We start from the raw sequence: 22,740 nt of genomic DNA, 5'->3' as shown, positions 1-22,740 counted from the left end.
AGGCATGGTGGAGCACACATGTAATCCCAGTAATTGGGAGGTTGAGACAGGAGCATCGCGCAGGTTTGAAGCCAGCCTCAGCTACTTAATGAGGCTCTCAGCAATTTAGTGAGACCTTGTTTCCAACTAAAATATAAAAGGTCTGAGAGTATAGCCCAGAGGTAGAAAGCCCCTGGGTTCCATCCCCAGTAACCAAAAAACAAAAAAAGGATTGTAGGAGATTTGGGACAGTTCCAGCTGAAGGAGATAAGTCAATGTGTTAAATTTTATTTATTTATTTATTTATTATTTTTTGGTGGTACTGGGGTTCCTGGAAGCCCTTCTACCTCCGGGCTATATTCCCATGCCTATTTTATATTTTTATTTGGAAACAGGGTCTCTTAAGCCAGCGGGGCTGGCTTCGAACCAGCGCGATCCTCCTGTCTCCGCCTCCCAAGCACGGGGATTATAAGTATGTGCCACCATGCCTGGCTCAATGTTTTATTTTATGTTGAAGTAATTTTTGATCAGTTCCTAATTATTTAGGTGTAGTTCTCAATGAATCTTAAAAGAGAATCACCAAACCTGGAACCTCTGAGGCTCTAGGCCTTTCTCTAAAGGTTCTTCACACGCGTTTACTTTGGTGGGTCATGATGGTGGTCCGTCCCCAGTCAGTCTCCCAGGAATAGTCTCTTGCCCCTTGCTCTTGAACTGTCTCTGCAACTTGCTTCTTTTTGTTGTTGTTTTGTTGTTGTTATTGTTGTACTAGAGATCAAACCCAGCAGCATTCTACCTCTGAGCTGTACCCACAGCCCTATTTTTTATTCTTTATTTTGAAAGAGGGTCTCACTAAGTTGAGGGGGCCCTCACAATACAACTTGCTTTTGAACAATAAAATACAATAGACTGATGCTGGTGGCTAGGACATAAGAAACTTTAGTTCCCACTTATGTTATATAGAACATTCCTCCTTGGGAAGTTTGCTCTTAAGCCAGTTACCAAGTAAGAAACATGACTACCCTGGACCACTCCATCCAACCACAGGCAGATGCTCTGTGGAGGGGCTCTAGTTAAAACTCCAGCTAAACCAGGTACAGTGGCACACATCTGTATTCCTAATACTTGGAAGGCTGAGACAGGAGAATTGTAGGTTCCTATCCAGCTTCAGCAACCTCGTGAGGTCCTCTGTAATTTAGTGCGACCCTGTTTCCAAATTAAAAAAAAAAAAAAAATAGGGCTGGGAGTGTAGCTCTGAGGTAGAATTCCCCTGGGTTAAAACAAAACAAAACAAAAAAACTCCAGCTACACTTTCAGTCAACAGCCCATTTCAACTTCCAGGCACCAGAGTGAATAAGCCACAAATAAAAAATATAAGAAATCAGATGCTTTCCCTAATATGTGAACGTTAAGGGGAAATGGATCATAGGAAGAACTCTAGATGAAAAAGGAAATCCTATAGAGGAGCAAATAAGGCAACCCAAGTGTAGGGAAGGGAGGGGAGAAGAAGGAAACTCTCTAAAGCACATGATGTACTTATTCATATCATAGTCAACCACTAAACCAAGCATGGGAAGGAGGGATGGGGAGGGAGTGGGGTGGGGACTGGGTGGGTGCTTGCTGGGTGATGTGTGCATGTACTCTACACAAGTTTCTTACCCCATTATGATGTATGAATACAAAACACCAATAAAGAAATTTTTAAAATAAGCCATTTTGTACAGCCCCTGTAGGGACCTCTGATGATTACAGCCCCAGCTGTCACCTGATTGCTACCACATGAAAGACTTCAAAGGAGAATTAGCCAACAGAGCCCTGCGAGCTCACAGATCTATGAGAGAGAATTAAAGATTGTTGTTTTAAACCTCAAAGTTTGTTATACAACAATAAATACAGAACAGACAAACTCAATTTAAAACAGGAAAGCAAAATGAAAATATTATATTTAAACTGTTTCCATGCTTATCCTGCCTATAACATGAACATATTCCTTTGAAAATGGCAGTTGTCATGGTGAATTCATTTCTAACCTGAATTTTAGGCAGAACAGGACAATAAATATGTTTGTCCTAGCTTGTAAATATATATACTCCAGTAACTTCCTTTCTTAAATAATTAGAATGATCCATGGATTAAGTATTATACTTAGTTGTTTGAATCTCAATCTTACTGGTATTTTATGCAACCTACAATTTTTCTTGCCACATTAAAATGCTCATCGGAGGCTGGACATGATGGCACACTTTTGTAATCCCAGCATTTGGGAGACTGAGACCGGAGGATCACGGTTCACGGACAGCCTCCTCTACTTAGTGAGGCCCTCCACAACTTAGTGAGACCCTGTTTCAAAATAAAAAATAAAAAATAGGGGAGGGGGTGTAGCTTGGAGGTCGAATACCCCTGGGTTCACCCCCAGACCTGCAAAAAAAAAAAAAAAATCTGTTTTCTGGTCTCTTTCATTTGCCACCTTGTAAAAGAAAAGCAATCAATTTCTAGATAAATGAAGATATCAAAATTTGCCTTTTGTTGTCAATTGCTTTGAGTTTGAGCAGAGATGTCACACTTGTGTGTGGAATGGATATATATTAATATGGTTAATTTGCTCAGTTTTTTTTCTACTTGGGCAGAAAAGAATCCCTAGAATGAAACAGCCTATAGTTTAACTTAAAGAATAGTATAGTTTTTGGAAAAGGATATCAATTTTTCAGCTCTTCCTCAGATTGCTGGCTTAGGTGATCAGAATGCCTTCAAGTTTATTTCTCTCTATTTCTTATATGCCTGTGAATCTTACAAGTAAACTGAAACAAAGAACTTGACGCTTATTTACCCTTGTATGTTCATAATAAATTGTAGGTTCACATGTAATTATTATTGGTTTGATTTTTCTCTATTCAATCTGATGCCCAGAAGAAAACGTGCATTAAATCAAAAATAGGGAAAAAATCTGCATGGTGATATTAATATATATTTGCTCATATGAAAAGTTTGACTTATATTTTAAAATTGGGTATATCTATTGTAGCTAACTTCTTTTCTGACCACTGAGAGAGATAAAGATCTTTCAGTTTGTGAAAACATCAAATGTCAATTCTTACTCTTGCTTAAGATTTGTTGAATGTTACTTGTTATATGACTTCAAAAAGAAAATGTTGACAAGGAATGATTTTTCTTTATCTCAGTGTATTTCTTTAATTTAGTTAATTTTCTTTTAAATTAGTATATAACATTCATGACTGTAATTCTAGGTTTCCTCATTTTAAAACCTGGCATTTCTTAATCTCTGCCCCTAGAAATATTATTCTACTATTTTCTTTTTCTTTTCTTTTTTTTTTTTTTTTCCAGTTCTGGGGATGGAACCCATGGGCATTCAACCTCTGAGCTACACCCCCTGCCCTATTTTTTTTATTCTTTATTTTGATACAGGGTCTCACTGAGTTGCAGAGGGCCTCACTAAGTAGCTGAGGTTGTCCACGAACCGTGATCCTCTGGTCTCAGCCTCCCGAATGCTGAGATTACAAGAGTGCGCCACCATGCCCTGCTTATTTTACTATTTTCAATTGAGATATTATTGTACTATTTCAAAATTCCTTAAGACTTTTCAAAACAATACACATTTCAAAGATTGGCTCCACTCTTGTCATGATTTACAAGTTTGTATATGATGCTTCTATACTTGAAAAATTTTTAACCTTTTCTGCTAAGTCATAACGCGGCACTGATACGTGGGATACTCTCCCGTGCATAGTTCCAGAGACACACATAGCATACCTATCCTATGGTTCTGCAGATCTCTGAATATACAATATGTAATTTCACACTGGTTAAAATTGCAGTGTGAAATTAACCTTGAAGCCATTTTAACTGATTTTTAAAAGTAAATCATTCACAGATTATATTATTGTAATAATTATTGGCAACATGCTACTTGCTCAAAACCTCTTAACCAATAGCAACGTGTGACATAACATCACTACTGAATTGTTGGAGAACCATTATGCCACATTATTTCTATTTTACATAAATTGCCTCACGTTGGCATAATATTGTTCATAACATTCTCTTACCCTTTTAATGTCCATAGCACCTATCCCCTTTTCATTCCTAACATTAGAAATTTGTGTCATTTCTTTTTTCCCTAATCGGTCTGGCTAGGGGGATTTATTAACTTTATTGATCTTTTCAAAGAAATAGTTTTTGGTGTCATTGGTTTTGATTGTTGTTTTTTCCCTTTAATTGCTTTTTCAGTCTTATCTTTATTATTTCAATTTTTTGCTTATGTTGACTTTGTTCTTTTTCTAGTTTCTTAAAGATGAAACATTTGTTTTTTTAATCTCTCTCTCTCTCTCTCTCTCTCTCTCTCTCTCTCTCTCTCTCTCTCCCCCTCTCTCTCTCTTCTTTCTTCTCTTTCCTTTTTTGTGGCTCTGGGGATTAAACCCAGGGACATTTTATCTTCAAGCTACACATCCAATACTTTTTTTTTTTGGTACTGGGAATAAAACCCAGGGGCCTTCTACCTCCAGCTATACTCCCAGATTTGTTTTATATTTTATTCGGAAACAGGGTCTCACTAAGTTGCTTAGAGCCTCACTAAATACCTGAGGCTGGCTTCAAACCTACGCCATCCTCCTGTCTCAGCCTCCCAAGTACTGGGATTACAAGCATGTGCCACCCCCCTTCCGGTCCTATTTTATTTATTTTTATTTGGAAACAGTACCACAAAATTGCTGTCAGCCTCACTAAATAGCTGAGGCTGACTTGAAACCTATAATCCTTTTGTCTCTCAGCCTCTCAAGTACTGGGATTACAGGCATGCGCCACCATGCCCGGCTTCTTTGTTTCTAATATAAGCATTTTAATGCTACAAATTTCCCTCTAGTCACTGCTTTATCTCCATCCCACAAATTTCATTGTGTTGAATTGTCATGATCACTTAATTCAAATACTTTATATTTTTCCTTCTGAGAAAATGAGATCCATGAGTTATTTTGAATGTAGAAACTATTTAGAAATTTTCAGGTCTACTAATGATTTTTAGTTAAAAATTTCTGTGGTTAAAAGACTATAATTTTGGCTGGGCGTGGTGGCGCACACTTGTAATCCCCGCGCTTGGGAGGCAGAGACAGGAGGATCGCGCAGGTTCGAAGCCAGCCGCGCTGGCTTTAAGAGACCATTTCCAAATAAAAATATAAAATAGGTCTGGGAGTGTAGCCCGGAGGTAGAAGGGCTTCCAGGAACCCCAGTACCACCACCACCACCACCACTAATAATAATAATAATAATAATAAACCATAATTTTCACGATTTTAATTCTTCCAAATATGTTAAGTCTACCTTTATGGCATAGAATGTGATCTATCCTGGTGAATGTTGTATGTGCATTTGAAAAAAATGCATTCCACTGTTACGAGGTGGCATATTTTATAAATGCCAGTTAGGTTAAATTGGCTAGTGGGGGCTATTTCAAGTCATCTATACCCTTACTGATTTTCCATTTGTCCTATCAACTACAAAAAGTGTTGAAATCTTTCAGTAGAATTGTGGATTTGCCTGTCTGTCCTCTCAATACTATTAATTTTTGTATTCTCCTATTCTGAAACTCTGTTTCTAGATATATAAGCATGCAGGGTTGATATATATTGTAGATGGATTTTATCATTATGAAATGTGCCTCTTTATCCCTATTAATCCTTATTATGAAGTTTGCTTTGGTATTAATATTGCCACTCCAGCTCTTTCATTATCCGATATACTGAGGTATAATTTACATACAACAATTTTAAGTGTACAAATTTGTGAAACTGAGACACCTGTAATTTTGTAATAATCACCATAGCCATGATATAAAACATTTCCATCATTCCAAGCAAATTCTTTCTGCCTCTTTGCAGTCAATCCCCAACCAGATCCCTGGTACCTGGTATCTGCAGTTTTGCATTTTCCAGAATGCTATATGGTCGGATAAAACAGAAAATAGCGTTTTGGACTGGGCGTCTCCCACATAGCATGATGCATTTAAGATAAAACCAGGTTGTTCATTTGTTTCTTCTTATTGCAAAAGGTATTTTATTGTGTAGATTAGTTCATTCTAAAAATCCATTTGCCAGTAGGATAACATTTGGGTTTCTTCCAGTTTGGAGAATATATATATATATATATATATATATATATATATATATATATCCAAATTTGAATAAAGTTTTTGAATGGAAGTGTGTCTTTATTTCCCTTGGGTAAACACCAAGCATGATATTGTTGGGTCCTGTGATAATACTAGTATTTGAAAACAGAGAGTGGTGGTCCTGGGCTGTCTTTCTTTAATCATCAAAATTCGAATTAGTGCTAAAATCGATGCCATTGGTTGGGAAATCACGAGGCATGCTGAATACTGTACTAAGTGAAAGATGAGACTACACAATAAAACCTTGATATCTCTATGTATCTAGACATGCTATGCCTTCAGTGAAACAGGTCAACCGTGGAAAGGAAAAAAATGTCAAGAAAATTCACAAATAAAGTTCTGGTCTTGATTCTACTATGAAGATTAAAAAAAAAAAAGGTTCATATAATGACCTTCGAAAATGACACCACTTGAAATGATTAACCGAGTCCAACACCTTATTTAGAAATTTACGCCTACAGCGCAAATGTACTCTCAACATTCAACTGACCTAAGATGTTCACACATTGTATTTGATGGGCAGACATCGTATTTTAAGGGTGCCCAGGATGACTGTCGAATGTTGTCTGGGACTCGATTCAAGCTCTCGCGATCATTCTTCCTGGCCGCAGACCTAGGTCTTCATTGAGGACTAAAGTGGCTACAATCACCTGCCCTCGGGCTCGCGAGCGAGCGGAGCCCCGGTCGGAAGCGGAGCCGCGGGGAGCCGGGCGCGGGCGGCGGGCGGGGCGCGCAGGTGCGGCGCGGGCGGCGGGCTCAGCGGGCCGGGGGCGGCGGGCTCCGCGTGTCCCCCCCGCCCCGCAGCTCGGCCCCGCAGTGCGGGCAGGTGAGCCTGGCGGCGCGGGCCGCTCCGGACGGCGGCGGGGATGCTGGCGCGGGTTCGCCGGCCGCCGTCACCTGACTCGGCCGGGCGGGGCGGGATGGGCGGCGGCGGGGGCGGCGGGCGCGGTGCGGGGCTGGCCACGCGCGGCGGCGCGGACTGGGGCGGGCGGCGGCGCGGCACCCGCGGGCTCGGCGGCGGTGAGTACGGCGCCTCCCCGCGGACCGCAGGGCCGCCCGGGCGCCGAGGGGGCGCGGTGACAGCTCGGGGGGAGGGGGAGGGGCTCGGGGCCTGCGGCAGGGGGCGCGGGGAGGCCCCCCGGCCACGGTGCGGGGGCCCTGCAGGCGGGAGGGAGGCGAGGACAGAACATGGCGCGATGCTGGGATAATCTCTGCCGCCGCCGAGGGAGGACGAGCCGGGGCTGGGGGAGGGGAGGGGAGGGGGAGGGGGCTCGGGATGGGATTCGTCCTCGGCAGCCGGCGGCCGGGAGGAGCGGGCTCCTGCAGGCATCGCCCCCCGGCAGGCGCCGCACCGGTGCGGGGCGCGGGCGCGGGGCGGGGGGGCCTCGGGCCGGCGGGGGGGGGGCGCATCCCCGGCGCGGCGCGGGGACGGGCAGGGCGCGGGCCGCGTGCGGGTGGAGCCGAGCCGCCTCCCTCCCTCCTCCTGCAGGAGAGTGAAGCGGTCGACGCGGCTGGGGAAGAAAGATGTCGGGCCAGACGCTCACCGACCGGATCGCCGCCGCTCAGTACAGCGTGACGGGCTCGGCGGTGGCGCGAGCGGTCTGCAAAGCCACCACGCATGAGGTGATGGGCCCCAAGAAAAAGCACCTGGACTGTAAGTGTCTTTATGTAAGCGGGACGTGCGCGCTCCGCGGGCTGCAGCCCGAGTCGCCTCCAGCCCTTCACCTTGATGCGGGCCCCGGTCTCCCGCTGACCTCCAAGGCTTTTTGTTTTGGGGTTTTCGGGGAGGGGGGGGGGTTATGTATGAAATTAGGTGTTTCCCATTTCCCTTTTCTCTCTTTTTCCACCAGTCTCCCTTCTCCAGGTGAAGGGAGAGCAGTCGTTGCATAGTCAAAACAGAAGAAAAAGAAACTTAAAAAAGGTGAATTCATAGAAGGTCAAATTTTTCTCCTTAGTTATTTCCGAAATACACTTTGGCTACTTCTAAAATAGTAAAATAGTACTATTTTTTTTTTCCAGTATGGGGTATGGGGGATGGAACCCAGGGGCATTCTACCTCCAAGCTACACTCCCAGCCCTATTTTTTTTTTTTTTTTAATTCTTTATTTTGAAACAGACTCTCACTGAATTGCAGAGGGCCTCACTAAGTAGCTCAGGCTGTAGGCCAACCCGGATCCTCCTGTCTCAGCCTCCCGAATGCTGGGATTACAAACGCGCGCCACCACGCCCGGCTAGGCTAGTACTATCTTTTTCAGTATTGCTACAGAGAGAGTCGGGGGTGGGGGAGAGAGAGAATGTGCCAATCTTGTCAGTACACCAAATTGAAATACGTTCAAGCTATTGAATGAGGGAATGACACTTCAGAGATAATGACAATTTCATTTAACACATCCTGGCACACCTCTTTGTCTCATTCTCAGAAAATGCTAGGTGGAATGATTACACTGTGGCCACAAAATGGATGCACTTTCTCAGGACTGGAGATAGTGCAATTTTTGGTTAACACATTTCATCCATAATGTTTTTGATATTGGATATTTAATGGGAAAAAGGCTTTCTTCTGGTTTGGGCTTTATGTATTTCTGAAATATTTTATTTAACTAACATTGTAAATCCTTTTGTCATTGAAAGGTAAATAGGGACACTTTACACAGAATTTCACAGCTGGGCATAGTGGAGCATACCTATATATCCAATACTTGGGACGCCAAGACAGGAGGATCACCGGTCAAGGCCAGTGTCAGGAACTTAATGGAAACCTGTTTCAAAATTTTAAAACGGTGGGGGTGGGGGGCTGAGAGGGCGGCCCACTGGTAGAATTCCCCTGGGTTCAATCCCCAATAGCAAAATAATAATAATAATAATAATAAGGTTTTTTCCCCCACTTGCTTTGGGTAGTGAGGCTCCTCATAAGTAAGGCTACATCAGAGTATAGTTTGCTGTTTCTGTTCAGTCTTTCTTAACCTGCCTAGGGTATTTTGTCCTGTTGTGATGTTTGTGGGTAAAGATCAGGCATGAGAGATAAGTATAGCCGTGCTCATTTTCCCATCTTGCTTCCTTGGCTCAGTTGCTGGTTTTCTTTTGCTTTAGACCATCCCCCCACCCCGTCCCCTTTTATAGCTAAGAAAATAGCATCAGTGTTAGAAGTGACTCTAGCCCTATCATCTCCGTAAGCAAAGCCTGAGCAAGCTCACAGCTGGACATTTTAAGACTTGTCCAACCTTGCAAACCTGTTGTCTCATTGCAATGAAAAGTTGTGGGTTTTTTTTTTTTTTTTCCTTTCAAGAAGCTCTTCTAAAAGGAAGACATCATTACTTCTTTCCTGGAGGAATGCTTAACAAAATTCACTGATTATGCTTTCATATTATACATATAGTATAGGATAAGAAAGGCCCTCAGGGCCAGGACACCTAACAGGAAGTAGGAATTATAAATTTATGAGCAGCTCATTTTTCTGCAGCATGCTGAATCATTTAGCCATTTTTCCGTCAGTTTCCCCAACTCTGAAAGGATGACTCATGTCTTAGTGGTGTATGTCATCTAGTAAATTCTCATGATAAAAAAGGTAGAGATTATGGATGTGCTAGAGGTTGCTCTGTTATGAAAAAGATAAATTAGTACATCAATACATTTCAGAGAGCATTCACAGGTCTGAGCATTTGACTTCTTCAGATCTGAAAATTAGTCACTTTAGTCTTTTATATCTAGAAAAGTCTTAAAATTTTTGAAAATGAGAGGTTTTCTAGTATTTCCGGCAAATATTAGTGAGTGAAATGACTTTGAAGATATGCAACATATGGAGAAGATTTCATGTTAAAAGAAAGCAGCTAAAATAAGAGTTGGCATTGAAGTATTCATATGCATGATTATGCCAGCTAAGCATTTGTTGAGCAGCTACTATATGCCAGGCACTGAGCTTTACATTCTGAACCTGTGAGGGTAATAAACTTCCATAGGTTTTAAACATTGCATTTAGCTGCCATCTGTAGTTTATTTTCTAATATTCTCTAGTGATAAGTGAGCTGGTCATAAATTTATAATTCCTACTTCCTGTTAGGTGTCCTGGCCCTGAGGGCCTTTTCTATTCTATTCTATATGTATAGCATATGATAGTACATGATAGCATAGTCGGTGACTCTTGTTAAGCATTCCTCCAGGTCTAATCTCTAAAACATCTATACTGTTTGCATAGCACTGTGTAAAACTGAGCATCAATCTCCCAACACACACATACACACTGAAGTCTCTACACATAAAATTTTTTAATTATGTCGTTTATGGAAATGAGAAAAGGCCAAGCACTAAGGACTGTTCGTTAGTGGTTTTTCTTTTTAATGTTCTACTTTTCCAATATATCATAAAATGAATTATATTCAGCTTAAAACCAGCCATTGGGTGAAAAGTTCGGCATCACACTACAAACATGTCCTATTCTAAGAAAAGATGAGATGGAACCTGAATCCATATAAATCATATTCTATTTTATGCAGTATAAGAGGAAATCTCTGCCCTGAATTCCATGTGAAATGCCTTTACAAAGTAGACTGCCTTTGAAATTTATGTATAAATTTTAAGTGACATACCCGTTGTAAAAGTGAACCATACTTGTTATTAGACACATAACGAAGTTTGTCTGTAGGCACTGAAGCCTTCGAAAATTGTTAGTCTTTTAGTCTTGAAATATTAATTACAGTTGGAATGAAAAGAGCACAAAATGTGGACTTGAGGGGTTTGATGTAGAATAAACTCTATTAAAAAGCATCAATAAGTTTAAGAAAACAACGTGATAACTTAGAGCCATTTGGCTTCCCAGTACATTTGGCTTGATGTTAATAGTAACAATTTAATTTATTATTGGTTGGGTTTGTATATAACTTTTTAGTTTGCAATTTGACTGGAGATTATAAAAAGACAGTTTATGGTTCTGATTTTTCAGCGCTATTGGGTTAATTGGGCTCAGAATCTTCATGAAATGTGTATTTAATATTGTTTAAAGTACTGGTTTAAAAGATAATATTTTTCACTTTAGGTTGAAAACCCAACAAAGTACTGTGATTAATCATGGTGACTTACAAAATTATGCTTAGCGGTATATGATTTATGTGTTTTGAGAAATTGTTAACATCAAGAATGGCCTATGGTAAAAAGGTGGAGGTAAAATGAAACTCTGTACATAGACCCTAAAATGTTTTTTCACTTTTTGTTAACAGGATATTTACTGAAGGAAAAAAGATTCAGAAAACCATCACGATAGTCAACAGTTCTATATTAAATTTAAGGGACAGCCGGGCGTGGTGGCGCACGCTTGTAATCCCAGCACTCGGGAGGCTGAGACCTGGAGGATCGCAGTTCGCGGACAGCCTCAGCTACTTAGTGAGGCCCTCTGCAACTCAGTGAGACCCGGTTTCAAAATAAAGAATAAAAAATAGGGCAGGGGGTGTAGCTCAGAAGTAGAATGCCCCTGGGTTCCATCCCCAGACCCGCAAAAAAAAAAAAAAAAAAAAAAAAAAAAAAAAATTAAAGGACATAGTAAATGTTAACAATCTAAATAAAAATTATGTAGTCATGGTACTTTGGGATTATGTAAAACTTTCATTTCATACCCTATCCTACTAAAATAATGATGCTCTGTGCATATGAAAATTAAAGACCTAATTAGTTTTAGGTTTTTTTTTTGTGTGTGTGTGGTACTGGGGGTGAAACCCAGGGGCCTTCTACCTCGGGGCTACACTTCCAGACCTATTTTTATATTTTATTTGGAAACAGGGTCTCCCTAAGTTGCCGAGAGCCTCACTAAGTAGCTGAGGCTGGCTTCGAACCTGTGCGATCCTCCTGTCTCAGCCTCCCAAGTGCGGGGATTATAAGCGTGCGCCACCACGCCCGGCTGATTAGTATTAGTTTTACATTAGTTTTCCTGGGACAACACGTGCATCCTCCTCCTCACCTCCTTTCCTTCCTAACTTCTTGTACCTCCTATTTGGTAGCATCTAAAACCTCCAGGACTCAACAAGTATTCACCTTCTTGATGACAACTATTTTCCACTTCAGTAGGTTTTCCTGATCTGTTTTGTGGTTAATGGCTTAAAGTATAGCTCCAGTTAAATAGCAAACTAAAAATATACATTAGGGTACCAAGAGCCTATCTAAGTACTGTGCCAGGGTTAAGCAGAGATGGCCCAAAGTAACACCTGCAGGGAAAATTTGAAAAGTTTTGCAGCCTTGGTATAAGGTTCATTTCAGCTCAAAGTGCTGATGGTAGATTTCTATATATGCTAAATTGTTAAAATTTATTTAAGCCGGGTGTGGTGGCGCACGCTTGTAATCCCCGCGCTTGGGAGGCTGAGACAGGAGGATCACGCAGGTTCGAAGCCAGCCTCAGCTACTTAGTGAGGCTCTCGGCAACTTAGTGAGACCCTGTTTCCAGATAAAACATAAAATAGGTCTGGGAGTATAGCCCGGAGGTAAAAAGTCTCTGGGTTCCACCCCAGTACCATAAAAAAAAAGCCCTATTTAAGATCATAAAAATTCAAATTTATTCATTACTAATAACATCAAACCAAAACTAATGGAAAGCCAATTCCATTATTAGTACTCAGATTTTTTTTTTCTCATATTAACCTTCTTGAGGGTTTAAAAAAATGTGTTTAGTGCCGGGCATGGTGGCACACACTTGTAATCCCAGTACTTGGGAGGCTGAGACTGGAGGATCATGGTTTGTGGACAGCCTCAGCTACTTAGTAAGGCCCTCCGCAACTCAGTGAGACCCTGTTTCCAAATAAGTAATAAAATAGGTCTGGGAGTGTAGCCTAGAGGTAGAAGGCCCCTGGATTTCATCCTCAGCACCACACACACACACACACAAAGTATTCATCTCACCTAAAAGCAAGAAGATGAAGTTCTAAATATCATGTTTGAAAGTTACTAGAATTTTACTAATGATTTCTTTCCTCTCAAATTAAGAAAAAATAAAATTATATTTCTTAAAAGAATATCTGGTAAGGGTAGGTGTAGGCAATGTGGACTATGTTTTTATTCAAGGCAAATATTAGCAAATTACCACAAAATTCCTGCTGTTTCAATTTTATTCATAAACTATCTGTGAAAAAGAAATTTTGTGAATAAAAGAAAATAATTTAAATCTAAAAACTAATTTGCCTTACATCAACTTGCTTACTACACATAAAATATATTTTACTTTATAGAAATGCAATTTGGTCCCGTGTGGTGATGTATGCTTGTAATTCCAGTCCTTGGGAGGCTGAGATAGGAGGACTGAGATTCACAGACAGCCTCAGCTACTTAAGTGAGGCACTCTGCAACTTAGTGAGACTTTGTTTCAAAATAAAGAAAAAGAAAGTAGGGCTGGGGATGTGGCTAGGATATAAAATACCCCTGGGTTCCATCTCCAGTACAACACACACAAATAAATAAAAGTATAACTATGGTGCACCAATTAGAAATGCAGTTTGAAAACTGAGATATACATTTATATTTGTGATAAATTAATAGGGCTTTCTTTCTCCTGAAGGATCCAAAAAGTAGATAAAACTTACTGAATAAAATAAAGTGAAACAAATTATACAGATTACTGAACCCTAGGGTAACTTTTAGTATAAGAAGTATGCTAACTTGCTATAAATATATTTTACTTTGATGCTAGTCATTCTCATACTGTCTGAGCACATCCTCTTTATTTTCCTATCCCCGGGTACACTCTGTACCTTCTAAATTTCACCAGAAAGACCCAGCCTAATTGTGGGGAGGATATAAGAGATAGGGGGAATATACTGCTGATAAAATATTTAATGAGTGACATTTATATTATAACCCTGCACAAGTCCAGTCTGTGTGGTCCTATGATGTTACTGGATGATGATCAATATTCCAGGAAGGAAATTAAAAAATAACGTGAGGTTCAAGGATTGATAGAGAAGGTGGAAGAGTGGGAAAGAGTCATGGGTAATAAGAAGGAGCACGCTTCAGAAATCACCTAAAAATCATTAAATGGACTAAATATCAGCTAGTAGGGGAATAAGGATTTTTTTCTCAATCTTTTATTTTCAGGGGAAACTTTTATGGCATAATAAACTTACTTGGGTCACTTTAGATATTTATTTCTTTTTATGATCAATGTGGATTAATAGATACTTAAAACCAGTAGAAAATTATTAAGTCAAATTTATTTATTTATTTATTTTTTGCAGTACTGTGGATGGAACCGAGGGGCATTCTACCTCCTCCTAGTTACACCCCCAGCCATATATATATATATATATATATATATATTTTTTTTTTTTTTTAAACAGGGTCTCATTGAGTTGCAAAGGGCCTCACTAAGTAGCTGAGACTGTCTGAGAACCACTATTCTCCTGTCTCAGCCTCCAAAATGCTGCGATTACAATCATGCACCACCATGCCCAGCTCCAAATTCATTCATTCATTCATTCATTCATTCATTCCTTCATTGGTTCTGGGCACTGAATTCAGGGCTTCAAGCATGTTAAATACATGCTCTACCACTGAAATGTTGCTTTAGTGAATTACAAAAGTGTGCATATAAAAAATGTATGAAATTGTATAATTAGTAAATTCAGATTTGGAGGCAGGTACTAAATATTGAGCTCAGGGGCATTCTGCCTCCAAGCTATACCCCTGCCATTGTCATTTTTTATTTTGAAACAGTCTTATTAAGTTGCTGAGGCTGGCCTTGAACCTGTGATCCTTCTGCCTCAGCCTCCCAAGTACTAGGATTACAGGTGTCTGCCACCATGCCCAGCTTACTTCACATCTTAATTGCAATATTCCCTTGCAGCATTTTAGATAAAGATCTAGAATGTTGGTACATTGCCATTTGTAATGTTTAATAAAATGGATCTGAATACTTACTTGTAATTTAATCTGTGCCTTTAGTTCTCTTAACTTTGCACAAATATCCCTTAAAAAAAAAAAAAAAAAAACCTACCTCCTCCTTTAAGTTAATTGATGCTGAAGTAGGGTGTTCTCCAGAGCTGATCTTGGTTTCAGTAATTTGGTAAAAAAAAAAAAAAAAAAATCAAAAGTGACATAATGGCCCTATTCCCTGAAGACCAATTATTCTTTCCTTACAGAATTGTATTGTGAGGACCCCATGTCTGAACCACCATCTAAAGGGAGTGCCTTCAGTTACAATCATAGTATATTTAACTGTTTGAAAGCCACATTAATTGTCTGTCATTAAAATATTTATTCTTCCGTTTCTTTTGTAAATTTCTTTCTTATTTTATTTTATTTTATTTATTTGCGGGTCTGTAGGTGGAACCCAGGGGCATTTGACCTCCGAGCTATACCCTCTGCCATATTTTTTTTATTATTATTCTTTATTTTGAAACCGGGTCTCACTGAGTTGCAGAGGGCCTCATTAAGTAGCTGAGGCTGTCCGCGAACCACGATCCTCCTGTCTCAGCCTCCTGAATGCTGGGATTACAAGCGTGAGCCACCACGCCTGGCTTTCTTTCTCTTTTTAGAGAAATGTTATTTATTTATTTGTTTGTTTATTTATTTATTTATTTTGCTTGTGAAAGGAAAATGTGTTTTCCCCCCTTAGGAATTTATGTAATGTGGTGTTGCTCTATTTTTTTTTTCCTTCCTTGCAAAAGAGGAAACAGTTGAATGCGGTACCCTAATGTCAGTTGTATAATGTCCTATGATTAAGAAGTTATGTGCTCTTCTGTGAGGTAGTTGGGTGAAAACCCAAACCAGAAAGAGAATTAATGTCTGAAAGCTCAGTCTTTCTGTAGCTGTTTTCCTGCACTCCGTTGATTGGCCCTCGGTGTGTGAGAATCCCGTGCGCCTTGTGCAAAGTCTCTCTATTATGCATCTGTAAGGGGCATCTCGAATGTTCTAATGGATTTTGTGAGGTGTTGTTCTTGGCTCCTCAGGAGATAGAAGTTAAGTCTTTCCCTGCTTTGTGTGGTTTCCCTTTTCATTTAATCATTCTCTCATAGCTAGTGCTTTTACTTAAAATTATAACTCTCCTTTTTATGTGAGTTATTCTGTCATCTGTATCCTTAAGCTCTCATTCTACCTCACTTATAAGCATTTTCAAGCATCTCCATTTAAAATAAGCAGGCAAAACCACCCACACAGAAGTGTCTCTGTGACCTTTTCCACCACATAACTGGTCATCGTCTGCTTTTGTTTCTTTAAACAGTGATTTCATCACCCAGAGAAAACAGACATACAACTTCTACACCTCATTAGCTAGCCCCTATCCTTTGATTGGCTTAAGTCATGCTTGAAATGGCAGAATCGCTATTGGGTTCCAGTCCCTGCGCACTCAAGTGAGTAAGCCACTAACCTGAGGCGTCCCTCATCTTCCAAGTCCAAGGGGTGATCCGTTATTTAAAAAAAAAAACAAAAAAAAAAAAACTGAAGCCGGGCGTGGTGGTGGCGCACGCTTGTAATCCCCGCGCTTGGGAGGCAGAGACAGGAGGATCGCGCAGGTTCGAAGCCAGCCGCGCGTGCTGGCTTAGGAGACCCTGTTTCCAAATAAAAATGTAAAAATAGGTCTGGGAGTGTAGCCCGGAGGTAGAAGGGCTTCCAGGAACCCCAGTACCACCAAAAAACAAAACAAACAAACAAAAAAAACCTGATACCTACTTTGGCTCACTTCTGCCTTGATTTATATCAATAATAAACCTCATTTGTAAAACAAAGATTAATAATAATAGTTCCCGTCTCCATGTGGGTGAAGAATGCATGGGAAAACGCATGTGAGATACTTAGCTCAGAGCTTGCTCACAAATACACCGTAATAATGTGTTCTTATCATAGCCTCTGCTGCTAACCATCACGGGTCCAGTTGCCCCTGTTCCTGCCGTGACCACCACTAGGACCATTGCTGGTATTTCCATCATTAGAGCACTTGCATGGATATGCTGGGCGATTTGGCCTGTGGCTTCTTCTCCATGCTTGTTTTTGCCACTCCTTTTACATGGATCCGTTTTTCTTTTAATTCTAACTTTCCTCTTCTGTAGTTTGGAACATGTATTTCCTCTTCCCTAGTTTGGAGCCTACTATTTCCATTCTTTTAGTGATTACCCTTAAGAATTTAATATACACACTTTAAAGTAGATCAGTAATCTTTTTCTTCTTCCCAAAGAAGTTTAGAAACTTTTCACTTTAATTGCCCACTTCAGATTTGTGCACTATTATCATCCAGAGTTTTTGCTCTACCATAGTTTTAACTACGTGTTTATTTAGGCGCATCCACCTTGTAACTGGCTCTGCTCACCATTCCTTCCTTATGTCTAAAATTTTCTTGAACTATATCTATCCTTCTAAGGCCCCTTTAATGAGGTCTTTTACTAGCAAACCGTACTTTGGTCTACCATTTAAAAAAATTATTCATGATTTATAAGTATATTCAGGAACACAATTCTAGAATGAGAAGTCCTCTCTGAAGATGCTATTTTACTCATTTGGCTTCCGTTGTTTCTCTTGAGAATTAATCCATCAGTCTACCTGCCTTTAGGTAATCCCTTTGTTGTTATGGCTGCTTTTAAAATCTGTTTGTCTTGTCCTTCTGTATTGTATATGTTTCTAGAAGTAGCTTTCCATTTCTTTATCCTGTTTGGAACTTGTGTTTCCTGATCTCAAAGTTTTTCATGAGTTCAGGAAAATTCTCAGCCTTTTAATTAACAATGATTGCTGCCGATAGCCATTCTCTTTTTCATTTTTCTTCTTATTTTTTTATTATTTATTTATTTTTGTAGTACTGGGGATTGAACCCGGGGCATTCTACTTCTTAACTACACCTCCAGCCCTATTTTATTATTTTGAAACAGTATCTCACTAAGTTGCAGAGGGCCTTACTAACTTGTTGAGGCTGGAGTAAACCTCTGATCCTCTCTCAGGCCCCCAGTATTGGAAGTATTGGGATTATAAACATATGCCACCATACCTGGCTTATTCTCTTTTACTCTCCTTCAAATATGATTAGACATATGTTAGATTTTATTACATCCTTATATATCTCTAACTAGACCTTTCAGTGTCCAATGCTTTCTTTTCTGTATGCTGCTTTTTTTTTTTTTTTTTTTTTTTTTTTTTTTTTTTGGTGGTACTGGGGTTTCTGGAAGCCCTTCTACCTCCGCGCTACACTCCCAGACCTATTTTTATATTTTTTATTTGGAAACAGGGTCTCTTAAACCAGCAGAGCTGGCTTTGAACCTGCACGATCCTCCTGTCTCCGCCTACCAAGCACGGGGATTATAAGTGTGCACCACCATGCCTGGCAGTATGCTTCATTCTTAATGTTCAATTTATTTGTTTGTATTTTTAATTTTTGAACTTTTTCAAAGTTTTTGGATAAAATATATTTTGTTCTCACACTTTGCATTTCTCTTTTGTTTCTTTACCTTTTTTTTTTTTTCATTACTGGGGATGGAACCCAGGGGCATTCTATCTCTGAGCTATACTCCCAGCCCTACTTTTTATTCTTTATTTTGAAACAGGGTCTCACTGCGTTGCAGAGGGCTTCACTAAGTAGCTGAGGCTGTCTGCGAACCACGATCCTCCAGTCTCAGCCTCCCAAATGCTGGGATTACAAGCATCTGCCACCATGCTAAGCTTCTTTACCATTTTTAACAAGAGTAATTTTCTATTATACATCTTTTACATACATTACATGAAGTACTGTGTCTACTGTTGTTTGTGCCTGGTCTTTAGTCCTGATATTCCCTCCTCGTTCTATAATTTTAGACTCTGAGGTGATGTTGCCTAAGACTTCATCTATGAGAATCCTGAAACCTAGGTCACGCCGAGAGAATATGTATTTGCTTTAGACTGACCTCAAGATGCTCTCAGAGCACCCTGTCTAGTGTGTGTTTAGGTACCAGTAAGGTACCCTATTCATAACCTGAAAATCCAAAGAATTCAAACGACCAAAATTCTTTTTGTAAATCATTTCATGATAAAAGTAGACCTGATGTAGAATTTATACTACCTATCATGAAATACAGCTGCAGAAATATTGTCTTACTATGGTGTGCCATGCAAATTATACTGGGGCATTAGTGTTTTGTGGGGGGAGTACTAGGGACTGAATTCAGGGGCATTCTATCTCTAAGTTATACCCCCAATCTTTTTTAAAATTTTTACTTTGGCCGGGCGTGATGGCGCACGCTTGTAATCCCCACGCTTGGGAGGCGGAGACAGAGGATCTCACAGGTTTGAAGCTACCCGTGCTGGCTTAAGAGACCCTGTTTCCAAATAAAATGTATAAAATAGGTCTGGGAGTGAGGCCAAAAGGTAGAAGGGTTTCCAGGTAACCCCAATACCACCATAAAAAAAATAAGGTCTAGCTAAGTTGCCGAGGATGGCCCCAAACCTGCGATCCTCTTGTCTCAGTCTCCCAAGTACTGAGATTACATGCCTGGCCATGAGATGTTAATATTGTGTATGTACCAGATGCCTTTGTTGAATCTGAAGAGTAATGAAGTTTGAAACATATGGCCCTTAAGAGTATCAGATATTGGAGTGTGAGTCTGTAGAATCAATTTTAATCATAACCTTGGGCAGGTGGAAAGCTGCTGCTACAATGGCCTCAGATTTTTTTACCCCTCATTTATCGAGAGTTTAGGCTTAGGAGGACACTTTTTTTTTTTTTCCTGTTGTCTCCCTTTCCTAAAAGGTATTTGTGTTTGCCTTTTCTTCTGGCGTTACTAAGGGTTTAATGTTAGGAGGATCCAAACCTTACTTAAGGGGTCTTATAGTCAGCTAGTCACTTTGCTTAATCCTGAAGGCCCCAGGATGGGCTGTAAGAATCCGAGCCCTTAGGGCCCCAGATCAACACAGGCTTTCAGGGCAGCTTCCTCTTCAGTCTTCTGTGGGATTTCCTGAAACCGCTCTCTTTTTTTGTGTGGCTCTAGGGATTGCTTTTATTTTCTTATGAGTTTAGCTAAATGGATGGGAGGATGCCTACAATATTTCTCTAGATTATCAGGTCTTTTTTCCTTGATACTTCACCTGCACGTTAGAGTGAAATCACCTTGACTTTCTAGCTTTTGTTTTTGTTTTTTTCCTATACACACACACCCCCCCACAGTTCATTCTCTAATTCATTGGATGCACTATACTGTGAATTTCTTTTGGGCCTTGGTACATGTTGTTTCTTTGTCTTAAAATATTTTTTAAAAATCCCTCATTTCCAAAATCTAGAAGTAGACATTCTTTCTCAGTGCATAGAAGCACCCCTACCCTATATTATATCCCTTTCCTGTCACTCACTGATCTGCACTGGGATTCTGTTTAGTATTAGTCTGGTTTATTTTGTTTTATTTCAGGAGTACGTTTTTCTTTATTAGAATAAGTACATTTTTTATTAAACTGTATAAAGTGGAATTACAGGTTCTGCTATTGTTTTTAAATCTTTGAATGCTGGATTTTATCACATTAATGCCAAATTTAATTGTTCTGACATAACAGTGAAATTGCATATAATTTTGGTTCACCAGTCTGTCTTAAGGATTGATAAATTGCAGATATTCAGCAGATGGTGAATTTCTTTGGCAGGCTTAATTTCTTATTTTGAAACCATTTCTTGACTTGCCCAAAACATCTGAATTCTTATGATAAATAGCTTTGAACTGACAATGAAATGTCCCTTGAGCTGGACTTCGGCTTCAGTTGCCTTTGTAAAGGCAGTCATGGCGCACTATGTCTTGGATACAGCTCTTTTAAAACTTGATGTCTGGGGCTGGGGATGTGGTTTAACAGCTAAGCCCTTGCCTCGCTTGTGGAAGGCCCCAGTTCGATCCTCAGCACTTTCAGAAGCCAGGCTTCATCGATCTTAGAGCTGCATCTCTTTTATTCCTTGGAGCCAGTGGAACCCCATTAAGATTCTTTAATCCCAGCATTCGGGAGGCAGAGACTGGAGGATCGCGGTTCACAGACAGCCTCAGCTACTTAGTGAGGCCCTCTGCAACTCAGTGAGACCTGGTTTCAAAATAATAAAAAATAGGGCAGGGGGTGTAGCTCAGAGGCCAGATGTCCCTGGTTCCATCCCCAGACCCACAAAAAAAAAAAAAAAAAAAAAAAAAAAGAGAGAGAGAGAGAGAGAGAGAGATAGAAATTCTTGGCCAGCAAGCAGTATTATAACATTCTTAAAGTACAGAAATTGGCCATACCAGAACCCTGACCTTAGACTTACAGCTTCCAGAACCAAGATAGTGTATTCTGTAAGCTGAACAGTTGAGCCACCTGACTCCTTATTCTTGCCATTCATTGACTCCACTTGTACCCTGTGTAAGCTAGCCTTGAACCGGCCGTCCTCTTGTCTCTGCCTCGCAAGTACTGGGATTGTAGGCATGTGCCACCACGCCAGACCTGTAATGCAATTTTTACAGTTTCAAAGATTCAGTTCATAGTTGGCCAGCCCCAAGGCAGAAACCATGGCAGCAGGGCACAGTGGAAGGATGTTGCTCTCCTATCATGGTGCCAAAAGTAGACCTGAAGCTCATTTTAGGCTATTTTAACACCAGAGTGATAGAAGAGTTTGGTAAATATTTGCTAAGTTGAGTTTTTATTACACACTTTATATTTCAAATATGAGACCCTTTTTACCTCACAATCTTTCTATTTGAAAGTTTTCCTTTTACCTGCTATTTCTCAGAAAAGCAAGGAACTAAACTTGATCCATTCTCTCAAAAGAGCATAAAAGCAGTTGATGCGGAATACTGGAGGAAAAAAACAAAATTACTTAATTGCGTATTGTAAGTAGTTAATGCATATATCCTGATTGTCAACACTGGCATTCTTGTGATATGATAAAAATTTAGTTTGGGGAAATATTATAACCTTGATATGAAAAGTTAGAACAATGGACAAGTTGTTAAAATTGGAAAAATGCTAGATTTTTGACAAATTATATCTATTTTTTTAGTTGTGCATTCAATGCATATGTATACTTCTCTTGGTACATATCACTAATTACTAGATATTAGAATGATTAGATATCAATATTAGAAAAAATCATTCACCAGTATTTTGTGTAGCTTATGTGTACACCCATTTACTTTGGTCTTTTTGAAGTTGGTTGCAGTTGGGTACCATTGTTTATCAATATCCATTTTACAATTCATAAACATATATGTACTCTACATATTAAAGACAGCTATAAAAATGAACGTAACTTCAAATTTTGCACTAAAATGTTATAACTAGTGAAATTTAGCGATGTTATCACTAACATGACAATACTACCATTACAAAAAAAATGTGAGTAATATGACCGGAGACAGCTCATTGGTAGAATGCTTGCCTAGCGCGTGAGGCCCTGAGTTCAATCTCAGTTGGTGCATGTGCGCGTGTACACACATGCACACACACACTCATACACAAAATAAAAGTGGAATTTAGAAATTGAGGAGTTTAGAAAAGCAGTGAGTAAAGAAGACGAACTTCACCTAAAATGGAAGATTCTTTGGGCTTTGTAAAGAGAGCAGTAAATGTCAACATATTTAATTTGTGGGTTTTTTTCTTTTGGTGCTAGGACGGACATTCTGCCTCTGAGCTATACCCTCAACTTCTCCCCCGTTTTGAAATGG

The 22,740-nt window shown here is 40.0% G+C and overlaps 1 protein-coding gene across 32 annotated transcripts in view; it reads left to right on the top strand.

The window, feature by feature from the left end:
* Nucleotides 1-7,678: 7,678 nt before the first annotated feature.
* SNAP91 (synaptosome associated protein 91) overlaps nt 7,679-22,740 on the top strand; it is a gene marked incomplete at both ends in the record, with an annotated part of 139,383 nt that continues 124,321 nt past the window's right edge. For all 32 annotated transcript variants that reach the window (XM_080700441.1, XM_080700440.1, XM_080700437.1 and 29 more), the window contains one exon: nt 7,679-7,808. In XM_080700441.1, the coding sequence (XP_080556567.1) occupies nt 7,679-7,808 (130 nt within the window). The remainder of the gene's footprint in view (nt 7,809-22,740) is intronic.

This window comes from Muscardinus avellanarius (genome assembly GCF_963383645.1).
Source record: "Muscardinus avellanarius genome assembly, chromosome: 8".
Taxonomy (NCBI): domain Eukaryota; kingdom Metazoa; phylum Chordata; class Mammalia; order Rodentia; family Gliridae; genus Muscardinus; species Muscardinus avellanarius.
Note: the sequence above shows the minus strand (reverse complement) of the source record. Positions and strands in the feature narration are given on the sequence as shown.